Source organism: Aquila chrysaetos, chromosome 5, assembly GCF_900496995.4.
Source record: "Aquila chrysaetos chrysaetos chromosome 5, bAquChr1.4, whole genome shotgun sequence".
NCBI classification, from domain to species: domain Eukaryota; kingdom Metazoa; phylum Chordata; class Aves; order Accipitriformes; family Accipitridae; genus Aquila; species Aquila chrysaetos.
Genome location: NC_044008.1, coordinates 36,843,818 through 36,857,391, shown reverse-complemented (window position 1 = coordinate 36,857,391; position 13,574 = coordinate 36,843,818). Strand labels below are relative to the sequence as shown.

General features: G+C 41.6%; 1 protein-coding gene across 1 annotated transcript in view; it reads left to right on the top strand.

Annotated features, from left to right (window-relative positions):
- The window catches only part of PPM1H (protein phosphatase, Mg2+/Mn2+ dependent 1H), a 145,623-nt gene extending 135,344 nt beyond the window's left edge, over positions 1 to 10,279 (top strand). Inside the window, exon 10 of the mRNA XM_030014468.2 lies at positions 5,301 to 10,279. Coding sequence (XP_029870328.1) covers positions 5,301 to 5,448 — 148 coding nt within the window. The 3' untranslated portion in view covers positions 5,449 to 10,279. The remainder of the gene's footprint in view (positions 1 to 5,300) is intronic.
- The last annotated feature ends 3,295 nt before the right edge of the window (positions 10,280 to 13,574 follow it).

Below are 13,574 nucleotides of genomic sequence, written 5' to 3'. Positions count from 1 at the left end.
TCTTCTGCCCTCGCCCTGGGCTGAGAGAGCGGAAAAGAGCTTTTATGCATCCCCAGTTGGCCTGCGGAAAGTGGAGCTTCAGAAGTAAGCTTTGGGATATCTCGGCAGCCAAGTGAAAACATACAGGATGGTGTGAGAGCTCAAGTTACAGTTGTTTAGATGTGGCAGCTCTTGAGGGCATGAGGAAACCCATCTCAAAATGCTTGGCGTTTCTCATAGTTCTGAGTGGTCATCTTCACAGGTCAGCCCTGTTCTCCATCAGCAAACAAGGAAGATAACTGGGTATGGACACCCTAACAACCACTTGAGTTTTGAAGTGAGAGAAGCTCCAAAGTAATTTGCGAGCAGTATTGTCTTGCCCTGACACTTTACAAACATGGAATGCGAAAAGAGGTTTTGTTGCAAGCACTCAGTCATTAGGGGAATGGATGATTAGCATGAAGCTGCAACTGCAGTATTTTGACTTTCCCCACCTCCTTGCGCTGAAGCGCAGATGTGGTATGAATGACAGCCAGGGCTGTCTCTACTTCAGCAAGACATGGAAGTGTCTCTGCTCTCTCTCTGGGAGGAGATCAGGCAGGATTAGCAAGGGGCACTTCCAGGGCATCTGGCAATATGCTATGCATATATGCCATTAATTTAAGGTAGGAGGAGATGACCCACCCAATGTACTTTCAGTTATTCCCTAGCACCATTCAGAGGTGCCAGGGAGCTTTTGCTTTCATTTCTGCACCCCTGAGTCTCCTCTTGCAAAGGCACCTGGTAAAGTGTAATACCTCTGCCCTGCTCTGTCTCCATTCTCATCTAGTCATTGGGAAAGGTTGGCCCTTCCTACCGTCCTCGCTGGTCCTGTCTGTTGTGAATACAGTCTGGGTGTATTGTGTCTGTCTTGTTCCTTTTGGTCTTTCCAAAGCTGGTGATGGCCACCACGTTTGCTGCAGTAGGAATGGGAATTCTTTGTTCAATCTTTTGACTTGTTAAGTGAGTAATTTTTCATCCATTATAAGGCAGTCACAGAAATCAAAGACACTAAAGGAAAAAAAGACATTTTCTTTGTTTCATTCAGATTTGTTTGTGCTGGTCTAGCCCCAGTAATTGTGGGGGATTAGTCCCTGTTTGTGCCAGCGTGAGTACAACACACTCCAGAATTGGGCCTGCTGTATTATGAGTTAGAACAAACACATTTATTAGCATTTGACCTACTGGTCTGTGAATGGACATCTGAATCGAAAATTAATCTGTTCTTTTAAGTAACTTTGTGCCAGGTCATTTAGAGGCTTACAAATAGTGGTGGCAAGACATTTCTCATGCCAGCTTGCAAAGGTAATTAGAGCAGTCCCTCATACAGTTTACAATTATATTTATGAAAATTACCTTTGTGGAATTGCTCTTGCTGCTTGGTTGTAAAGAATATTTAAAGGGTTTAAAGTACTGTGTGAGAGGTTTTACGTAATTACTTCACAGTGGTCCAAATGAGGTATAACTAATGAATTTACAATAGCATAGCAGCTCAGACTGTGGAGCTGCGTTCATTCCTCTCACTAGTCAGTGACAGGAAAATCTTGTTTGCCATATTATCACTGTTATGTTTAAAGGAAATGTTGTCCCACAAAACGTCAGGTTCTGTGATGGGTGTAGTGACATAGTCTGTGGTGAGGTGATCAGCTGGAAATGTGAAATCTCCAGGGATGTAGAAAACTTGTCAGAACATAAGAGACTTTCCCCCTGGGTTTGATAATGCTGTGGTCTTCTGGAGAACCTACCTGTGGAGCAGACTCTGGATCCGCCTGACCCAGTAGCCTACTTATTCCATGACTGGAGCATATTTAAAAAAAAAAAAAAAAACAAAGGCTAGGGAGGAAGATTTTAGAGCTGCAGAGTACTTAACAGATAAGTAATTAGCTCTTTTAAGGGAGCAATATCCCTCCCATTTGAATTAGAGGTCATTTTATAGGCTGATGGGTAAGAGCTTACAGCCCTCGGCAACGCTCTTGGGACTCTCTCCTGCTGATACTTACTGTCAGAACTGTGTTTGTTACCCACAGAAAAACATCTTTGAATCCTGTCAAACACAGCATGTGCCTGGGCATCTCCAAGTGCAGGGAGAGCAAAGTCCTTGGGTCTGTCTTCACCCAGACATGCAGACACAGCCTCAGGGGATTTGGGCGGCGGGTGATGGGCACAGACTTGATTAGAGAACAGTTCCTCCATGAGGGCTGCAATGGAGGGAAGAAACTGGAGTGGAGCTGGATTTCTTAGCCAGCTCATTTCTTATGGGTATTGTGGCAGACAAAAGCATGAAGGGGACCCTGAGTGAAGAACAGGTGGTAGCGACATACTGCTGCTTTCCACACATCATCTCTCTGAAGACATGTGAAGACAGAGAAGCGTGACTCTTGCCCGTTTCCTTCAGCTGCACTTATGCAGGTTTACCCACTGACCTTGGGAATCTTTTATTTCTTGTCCTCCCTCCTGTCCTTTCTCATTCCCTCTCTCTCTCTCACACACTAGCTAGAGATTTATGAGGATGCTGAGGAGTTGCTCCACCTCTGCTGGGTGTGAGAAGATAAGAAGCTGCTCAGACAGCAGCACGTTTCCCCCACTGTCACCATTTCTCCTGCAGTATTTTGACTGATCAATACTGAAAGCTTCAGGAGAAGAAAAAAACCCATATATATTTATTCTTAAAACACAAAAGTTGTATTCCAGTGAGGCTGTTCATTAGGAGGAAGTGGATACTTTAAAACTACTTCAGCAGTTCTCTAATGCTGTCTCGCCAGCTGAATTCCAAGTTCACAGCACTGGAGAATAAAGCATTCGGTAATGGACTGCTGCTGCTATTCATCTCCAGGTACAAGAGACTTCACCCTATCTCCTCTAGTGCCAAGTTGAACAGCATTGCTTCAATTCAGTGCTACACAAGGAGAGGAATATGTTACCTCGCTGCTGCCTTCACCTGTTCCTTTTCATTTGCTTCGATATGCTGGTTTTCTTGTGTATTTCACAGTCTGTCTCCAAGAGAATTTCTGCTTTATTAAAATTCCTTTTTTTTTTTATCTTGTCCTCTCCAAACATTAAGCGGCAAAAGCTTTACACAGTCAAGAGCAATACTCTTTCCTTTGTACTCTTCGGATGTGGGGAGCCCTTGTTAATTAGAAAAAGGAGGAAGGCAAAGTTTTCTCGCAGAATGATGGGTGTTTTCTTCTCTTAAATTCTGACAATAGCTGAGAAATCCTTGGAAAAGATGTTCTAGCCAAAATTCACTCGGCATCAGACAAGCTGTGAATAAATATTCCAGTTTCTCGCTTGCCACGTGGAGTCCTTTTGTTCCTTAGCCCTGCATCTGATTTGGGGATTTGGGAACTGGGGAGTGAAGTATGTATGTTTGGGGTTTTTCCCCTTAGAAAATACAATTTCATGTTGCATTAGGACAGTATGGGCAGTGCTTCTTGCTACATCCTGCCATTACAGCTTGAAGTTGTTGTTACAGACTTTTTTTGGAACATGCAGACAGTGTGCACATGTGTGCGCAAGCGTGTGTGTTAGAGTTCATGCCTTGGGCCCTTCTCTTATTGCTAAAAGTAAATCTTTTGTCAAAACTAGTGAGGGCTGGAAATTTTATCACTCAGTACCATTAGGAGCAGGAGGTGCATTGCTTCTGTACAACATTAGTTGGATTTAACATCAAACCTTTTGGGTAGTCAAATGTTGGTTCATTTGCACTGAAGAAATCTTTCTAGTAGAGCAAATAAGTCTATTGCTGGTTCAAAGGAGTCACTTGAGTTTAAGGCACCAAAATTGTAGAAACAGAACATAATTGGGGTTTTTTCCTTCTTTTATCCCCAGAGAGTGAATAAGTCTGTACTGATAGAAATCACCATTTAATAATGCATTCTCTGGTGAAAACTTCTGGGGTTAGAACAGTCCTGGATACTCAATAAAGTGGTTGGTTCCCCCCACCCCACGTCTCACCAATGGAGATGCTATTCTTTCCTGTTCCTCAGATGGGATCTGGGCAGATCATTTCTGGCCAAGGATCCTGCCTAGAAAAGAGGGTCTTCAAATGCAAACACTTCTTGTCCTTCCTGGTTTCTGGAAGCTACAGAGGTGTGCTTTGCTTTTGGTGGCCTCTGTGTTTGGCTTCATAGAGCCCCGCATCATCTTGGAGGTTGATACTTATGCTTTAAATAAAACACAGGCAGACGCAATATTGAACTGTTTTTTTCTTGTCAGTCTTTTAACTGTTTGATTAATTTTTAATTATCAAATCATAGAAAAGCTTGCCTCCACCCAACCAAATTCAAAACATCTCAGCCAGGTGTTGGACTGATGAAGAAAAACATGTGACAGTAGCTGTTCACCCATAATGAGATTTCTTTCAGAGGAAACTCCTAAATGAGTACACAGATGTGTTGATCTAGTAACAGCAGGTAAAACGATAAGGGAGAACATGTCAGAGCACATGACGGAGCACTGTCTATGCACCACCTTTTGGACTCTGACACCCTTCTGCCCCCAAGCACCGCCTGTTATTTTTTCAGGACAGAAAATAACTGCCATAAATCCAATGCCGCCCAGCCCAGCACAGGCTGGGAGTTTTGAAGCAACATGAAACTTGGTATTTCCCTAAATTAAGCACTTAACAACTCGCATTCACACAGTTTTCATTGAACTCATAAATGTGAAAGAACTGTGGGATTCTGTTAATCTAGTTGTATTAGCTGTAAGATTCCTTTTCCAGTTTCAGAATAAAAGAGATTTTAAAATCATTCCTATGGTCAAGGAAAACAGACAAGTTAGTCTGCTTGGTTTAAAGTGTAATTTTGATTTTATTTTTAGTGCTCTATTACTTGCTTTCAAATGACTTTGCTATAGTTTGTCTCTGAAATAGTTGAGCCATGTTTACCTTTAGGTGTGTCAGTGAACAAGGGTGTAGTTTTCAACAGCAGGTAGTGTTATTTGGGGTCCTCAATTTTTCAGACTACTCCTAGAAAGACAATTTGTTAAGGCAGGCATGGTAATATTTTCCTGAAAACTGGTGAAGCCAGGCACCCAAAACGACCAGTGAATTTTTGGTCGATTGGTGCCCGTCAAATACCTTTAGATTCTGATGCAGGAGCCGTCACTGAACTGGAAGGGGTTGCTTTGTGGGTATGCCATGGTTTGTGTTTCTCCTGCCTGCTTCTAAAACACTGGGAAGCTTGTCCTGGTAGCTTACAACAGTAAATCTGGCAGGCTGTGAAAACCCACTTTCCACACGAAGACGAGCACTCCCTGGCTGTGTTCTGCCTTTTCCACAGGTACACGCTGGCGGCACAGGATCTGGTGATGCGAGCCAGGGGAGTGCTGAAGGACCGGGGCTGGCGAATATCCAACGACAGGCTGGGCTCTGGAGACGACATCTCTGTCTACGTCATCCCTTTAATACACGGGAACAAACAGTCGTGAAAGTAGCATCAAGAGTGGTTATAGGATGGGGATCTTTTTGGGAAGGGCCTGTAAGAGACAATATGTTTTTGGTGATCTGACCAGGACACTTCCGATTAATGTAATCTATTCAAAACTAATGCTGGAGGGGTATTTTTCTGCCCAAAAGCTAGGGCTCTGCACATATACTGTATATGATTAAAGATAACCCTTAAGATTACAGTTCCCTGTAGAAATGTTTTTGGTGCTTAACAGGAATGGGATTTAAATGCTGCTAGCATATTATGGATTCTGTCATCCCTCCAGGTGGGGAATTAATTTTTTTTCTCAGTTTACGATGTAGCTTGGAAGAGCCATTTCACTTGTGGAAGTAGAAGTGGGTATCAGAAGCCAAGGAGGCTCCTGAAATCTACCCCCAAATATTCAGAAGGTGACTTGGGTCACATCTCATTTGAAAATACCTATATATACATATATGAGACTCAAGAGTTTTCTTCTTTCAAAAAGTTGCATTCATGACTTACTTACGGACAACTTCAAACTTGTGTAATCCTTCAAAAACCCCCATTTTCCTCTCCTGTCTCTTTTTCAGTAGACTGTACTCCTGTATTTTAGTAGGAAAACTGAAATTGTTTTCAGTGTGAATATGCGTGTTTACTGCAGCTAAAACAGCCACCTGCAAAATTGTCCAGGAGAAATAGGTCACAGTCCTGTATGGCAAGATTTAATTCTGGTGTGAGGAGTTATTTGTCAAGATTCCCTGTTGTGTGTATACCATGATTATACAGAGCATGCAAACTCAGCTTTATGTAATGTTTACCTGGAGGCCATGTTTTTTTTGGGATCAGAGATTTTCATTCATGGAATGGTTCTGCCTGCTTTATCCTGTTGAAAGGATCCCTGACCATACAGCTTTTGCATCAGTTGGGATTCAGTACATTTATTTGGGCTCATGAGTGTATTTTTAGTTGGATTCCTACTTGGTGGTATTGTTCTCGTTATCAGTTTGGATACCCAGATAGTGATCTATTTAAAAGTCCTTTCACTTCTTCCTGCCTCACTTGGTGATCAGAAAGTGACAGCTTATAACTTTCTGTCTCTTGGTATTGAGGACTGTAATCAAGGCTCAAATATCACTGTGGTAGATACAAGCCCTTGGCTAGCTTCAGCAGCTTTTTTCTTAGCAGTGATGAATCAATTTAAATAAAGAAAATCTGAGTAAAATGTTACCAGAGTGAAAGCAATAGTCCAAGAGGGAAACAAGTGAGCAACTCTGCAGCTTAACCTGGCTGCCTGTTCTTTAAGCAGGCAGCTCTCTTACTTCATTGGCAGGAGTTGAAGAAAAAACGAAATCGGAAGGTTCTGGTGTATATTGGCTGGGGAGCCAAGTTCAACCTAATTTGCCCCCAGACCACATTCTTTTGGAGCTGCTCATCTGGTTTGTACTTCTTGGATAGCCAAAAGACAGGGAGCTGACATAACTGTAGGGCACTGACTAGGCAGCTCACAAATGTTGTGTCCTTTCCAGAGGAGAAGGAGGATGCTGTGCCCTTGCAGACTTTCTCCTGAACAGGCGTGGCCTAGAGCTCGCCAGTTTTGTAATTTATAATGTGCTATGTAAACACGCAGCGTGTGTGCGGTATAGCTGCCCAGATGCTTTATTTGATTGCATCCGGAAGTACATGTGCAACGGTCTCGGTGGATTTAAACTACCCTTGCTCTAAATCTCTAGACCCAGTAGGAGTTTCGGGTTGAGAGCAGGCAACGCAGAGTGTGTAACGGCTCAAACATGCAGCAAACTGCATGATTTTAGCCTGAAAACTGTTAGGTGCATTCCCCAGTGCCTGCATGTGATAAAGTTGTGCAGAACATGGATGTTTTATATTCTAGAGCTTCAGCATATATCAGTGGCATATCTGATTATGTGTTGTCATGCTTTATCTATTCTTTCCTTATTTTTTTTTCCCTTCACCTCTTTTTCTGTGTGCAGCTGGGTAAAAAGAGAGGTTTGGAGTCTAGAATATTTTTCACATGGCCCCTCATATGTTTTAAAGTTTAAGCAAGAGATCTTCTCTTGCACTTTTTTTTTTTTTTGGCCTAATAAACTTGTAAACATGCTTTTTATGCTCTGTGTAACTCCTGTTGTCTCTTTGCAAATGCAGTTGTGTAGTCCTCTAGCTATTCAGATCCTCTTTCACAAAGAAACTAAAGCTGGCAATTCCGGTGGAGTTGTCTGAACAGCAAAGAAGCTGGTGCTTGCTGTTACTAACTACAAGCCTGAGTCAAATGTTTCAGTGCTTGTGCATTGTTAGTCTTCATTATTTGGTAACATGGTGTCAACACACATACCAGTCATTACAAAAACACCAGTGCAATGTGGTAGAAATAAATTTCCAGTGTAGCATTTGCCAAAATTCAAAAGTGAAACTTCAAGGCAATGGAAAACGCACCTTCTCATTCAGGGGTGTTTTTAAACATACCCCTGGAGAGATGGGTTAGCGAAGTGCATGACTTGGTGGGAGCAAACTGGCTGGTGACTTCTCAGAGCAAAATCTCGTGGGCGCTGGTATGGCTTCGTGAATCAGCCTCTACTCTGTTTGTTGTTCATCTGAGGTATTGCTGTCAGTCAGCCTGCTTCTCTGCAGTGACTGGGCCCGGGTCGAGTTGTGTTAGCTGTCAGCCCCTCTCCTGGAAAGGGCAGAAGTACAGTATCAACAGTTAATATCAATTAGCATCAACTAATAAATTCTGAGAACTTCAAAGAATAATAAAAAGTTTCCTTCTCAGGTGTATGTGACTGAAATGATGCTGTGATGCTTTTTGTTTTGCTTTTTTACAAAGTATCTGCTACACATTTGCATGCTTGCCTCCCTAGAATGTCTCTGGTAAATCTCTGATAACCTGCATTAGTACCTGGGCTTTCACTTCTATCTGCTTTCAGTAGGAGCTTCTTATGTGCCTGCACTGTGGTCTGTGCTCTGTGCTCTGCTTCAAGGCATGGTACAAGTACATATACACACCAAAGCCTCATATAAATAGGAGGCAGGAGCCATTTATTGGGGAGGTATTGTGTGAGAAGCAAGAATAATTAAAAGCATTTCCAATTCCCTTTATAGGTCGAATTATTTTGGGAGTCACAGCATTAGAAACCACTGATGGCAGGGAGTATCCATGGTGCACAATACTATTTTTCAGATAGGCACAGGATGGATATTGCCATGTGCAGACTTGCAGCTGCTCTAGGGCTCGGTGAAGCTCCTGAGTTAGGAGCAGACAGCTCACCTCCTCAAACTGCACCAAGTTAGGCACCAAGTCCAAATTTTAGATCTTTGGCACGTCATCGTAGTTACTGCCTGATGCTGGCAGCACTATGTTTTTTTGCCAGTGAAGTTCCCTTAGTATCCAAAACTGTTTAAGCCTTAGCAGCAAGGAGCCTCAGTCCTGAGTTAGATCTGTATTCATATTGCTACTGCACAGTGCTGTGTCCTTGCCTGTCCATGGGCACTGCCTAGAAAGTCAGGCAAGTTCTTGTCCTTCCTGGACAACAGCAAGGAAAGGAGGTAGTATGCCATGGAGTTCAGGTTAGCTGACAGTGCAATGTAACACCGTCTTCTGGTGCCTAGTCCAGTCCAATTTCTAGAAACTCAAAACCAAGAAGCTTCTACCATTCTTCTGTTAATACTGTTGCAGAAGGTAGTACAGCCATTTCGGACATTTTTCTCTTGCGCTACAGCCTAAAACCTTCTTTGTTTAATTTGATGAAGAAGGTAGACATTTCATTTACACCTTAAGTGGGGCACACAACCATCTTTTGGTACATTAAGGTAATGATGCTTCCTTTGTGAACACAAAAGTGTATTGTCTGAGAGGGCTGATGTTCAGTGGCCTCATGTGGGGGAGAGAGAGAATTTTTTTTAATAAATTCTAAAAAACAACAGGGCTAACAAGCTAAAGGAAGAGTGGTGAGAGTCTGCTGTTAGCAGTGGATTTCCATGTTAAAGTTACTTCCATGTTAAAATATGACAAGAGAGCTACCATCAATTCTGTGCATCCAGGATATTTTTGAAGAGCTGCACTTGATGTTTGGGCAGATTCTGGCTTTGAACTTTTGCTAGGTTTTTAAAGAACACTACACACTCCAAACAAATCTGCTGTGTTTCTTCCTGCCTCAGCATTTTGCTTTTATTTTACATTTTATGTACAGATACTTTCAACATTTTTGTATCAAACATGAATTGCAAACTCTGTGGAATTGTTGTTCCTCCCTGACATTTTTGGTGTGTAAATAGTTTTCCTCCGTGTGTCCCAGATGAAGATATAGCAATGTGGCTACCATAGAGAGAGAGACCAAACGATGCTGTAACTGTGCTGCTGTATTTCTACCTGTGATGTACTTGAAGGGGGATGCCCTTGTCCCCTTGTCCACCTCCACTCTCATTCTTTTTTATCTCTTTTTTTTTTTTTTTAACCCATTGCTGCTGGTGTTCTTTCATAGGTGTCTTATTTTGGTCTAAGTTTTTCTGGTGGTTTTTGTTTGTTTGTTTTTTTAAATAACTGCCACCTTTTTCTTTCCTTCATTGGACAAGTCATCTTGTTTTGAGATCTGTACAACTGTCTAGGTTTTTTATGTCCTGAAGAATGGAGGACCTGCTGGAGGAAGATGTTTTGGACCAATGTACTTCTGCTCTGTGACTGTGAAATGTTAATCTTTTTGTAACCTAAGAACAAAAAATGTTTAGTAAAGGGATATATTTTGTGTTTTTTCAAACTTTTCAGTGCAATGAACAAAAGAGGAGGATGCTGAAGAAGTGTATGCGCAAAGTTTTAAAATAAAATTTTAAATTATATATTATATATATCCATCTACATCTATAACCGTTATTATTCTGCCTTTGTCTTGACGAGTACCTAAGTCTCTTTGTGTGTATTACTAATTGTGCAATACAGACAAGTAGCACACTCTGCTTTACAAGGGAATGGATGATTCACTGACAAAAGGTCTCACTCTTGATTTAATGAAGTAAATCCCTATGAGGTGCGTTAGTGTATGGGTTGATCTGGAAGATCGGCTGTCGGATAACTGTGTGAGCTGTGTGCTGCCATCAGCTTATGATTCATTGCTCAGACTGCCAGTTGCCATGTTCTGACTCAATGAAGAGCTATGCAAAGTGATCAGCTATCAGCTGTCTGTGGCATGAGAAACTGGGTGCAATTCTTGAAATGACAACACAGTTGGAGTAAGTTTTCCCTCCTCCCCAGTTTCTTAGGAATCACAGTCTCAAATTCTGCTCTAAGTTTAGAGTAAAAGCAAGGGTGAATTGAGATTCCAGCAAAGCAAGCTGTGATGGTTATTCAGCAACCGAAGATGTATTTGAAGGTACCGAAGATGTATTTGAAGGTACCAAAGATGCAGGAACTAACACTGGCCTTTTTGCATTGTACCAGCATAGAGCCACAGGCAATACCCATCTGGGTTGCCAGCAAGAGAATGAGAGCTAGGCATGTATCTACTGTTTATATCTTTGAAATATTGCATTGTAGCACAAATGGTTCTCCCGATTCCTATTTCACCTCAAATTTAGTAGAAGAGCAGTGAAAACACTTGTTCTAGCGTTACCCCAGTTTTTAAAATGCTGCATATGCCCATTGAGTTCACTGAGCATAACAGAGAGTGCAAAGAGAAGCGATTTGTTACTTTCACTCTGGTTCTTCTCACATCCCCTTAAGTCCTAGAGTTTATTACTGCAATCCAACCACTGTGTCAAGTTTAAAATTGCTGTGCAAATAAAACTTCAGCACAGCTTTGCCTGGCTCGCTGGCGTCAGCTGAATAAATATGTGTTGGTAGCATGCACTGACAGGGAACTGTTGCACATCAAGTGAACCTAAAGGAGTTTGCTCCACGTCATCCTATTGCTTTCACATCTCTTATGCCCTAAATTCTGTAAGCTTGAGGTCAAGTAAGGCTTGTTATTTTCATTTTTTAGGCAATAGATACAACTCTTCAAATTTGGACATCAGTTTCTTTAATTCCTATAGGCAATAAATCAGTGCTTAGCCAAATAGTACATTCACGGTATTCTACTGAATGTGCTTGGTTAACTAAAGCAACATAAGTGAACAATCCCAGTAATTTATTGTATTTTGTACAGTTTCTGTAAAACTGAGGCCTGAAGTTTCATCTTCTTAATGTATCCTCATAGAGCAATGTACCTTCACAAAAAGTTTACTTCTTTATGCTATTACACTGCAGCTTTTATTGATTCCAGAGTTTCTCTCGTGCTTTCCAGGAAGGCTTATATAAACCAAAGTTATTGCACATCCTGTTCTTGTTAGAAGGAAGGACGAAGGCTTTTTTAAAAAATCCTCCACTTTTTGCAAAACAAAGGATGCCATAACTTTTTAGGGAAAAAATGATATCAGGAGAAATTGTGCTTTTAGGACAAGTTTAATAAAAAGGACTATGGCCAAGGTAGGCAAAATGTGTCTACAGGTAGATAAAGAACACGTGATTTGGAGACTCTTAATAATTTAAGAACAACTAATCCTAAATTTGAAGCTTCAGAAATAGTCTACAGCACTCTGCCACAAACTACTAAGGGGAGAGGGAGGAAGCTGCAGTAGAAAAACTAATTAGATCTTTACTGCAGCTAATTCAAGACTGATTATTTAGATGCATAGACAGATGAGATCTCTGAACCTTCATAAATTTGAGGCCACCTAAGATTAGAATTACCTTCTTAGGTGTATTACTGCATAATTTCTTGAGCTCTAAAGAGTCAAAATGTCCCTGATCTTTATCCCCTGAGCATTTATTCCCTTAAGCAGTAGAAGGCAATCCTTTAGGGCGTTCTTCTCTAAAGACGGCATACAACCAGCTGTAATGGTTTGGCATCAGCCCTGAGGTTCACAGTCATCCCTGGATTTACCAATCTGTTGGTTGGGTTTTTTTCTTGTCTCTGGTAAATCAAGGCCTTTCCCAACAGGCTGTACCCCAACAGAGCATCTTTCTCGTTCGTTTATGCTACGGGTGGTATTTTTCCTTCCTTCTCCTTACTGTGCTCCTCTTTGATACAAAACATTTTGGAGTAGTTAACTGCTGTTTGAGATGAGATGTGCCACTGCATCCTTGGCCATCCACCTCCTCCCACCACTCGCTTCCTACGGGTACTGATACAGACAGCATCACCAGCAATGCAGGAATCGCTGGTAGCCAAAGGGACGTCCCGTAGAAAGGGAAATGATTTCTTCATTAACCTAACATTGCTCATTGCCTCAAAATGAAAACTTACATGCATATAATATGTTAATTCTCCTATTTGAAAGGGGAAACTTTAATGGTTTTAAGTTGATTTTAGACGGTTTGACTTTCTCAGCCATTGTTACACTAGTTCTTTGGCCCAGTTATTTTCCAGGGAGACTACTTTTCCTTGGCAAATTAAGAGCTGGCTAGAACATCCAAAGGCTATCATACAAGCTCAGATGCAGCATTTAGCTTCTGATGTGACAGTCGTAGCTTATTTCTGTAATTATTGCTACAACTTTTCAGGGACTAAGCAAACAAATCTGAAATTTTCCTATTTTTGCTTTAGGAAGGTAAAGCTTAAGAATATGGAAATTCTGCAAGATATCCATGAGTAAAATTACAAGAAAAGATAACTGTTCTCCCATGAGAGTAACTGTTGAAGACAAATGACTAGGCAATCACCTCATCAAGTAGCACAAATTGTTCCTAAACAGAGACCATTTCTCTGCCCAGTATAATATTCAATAAATCTCAGGGATGTAAAAGTAACTGACACACCTGCAGTCATTTCAGTCTCTTCAAAATTTAGACTGGTTCTGCCCATCCAGATCTCTTAAATGTGTATTAGTTTAATTTTTAATCCTGCAGCTTGTTGCAGCTGGAGCGTCTCAGCAGACGTAGGCTGAGGCAGCTGTTCCACAGTACGGAGCAGCATCACAGCATGTACTGGGATGGGGAAGGGGCGACAAGAAGCAGCCAAATCCAGTTGCAGTTCTCCAGGATCTAGAAGCAGACAAACCAATTACTCAGGGAATTGCCAAATAATGTACAAAGCATGGGGAATTGCTATGTCCACAAGCAGTTTAGGCCTTGATTCCGAAAGATCCTCTCATCCCAAGTTG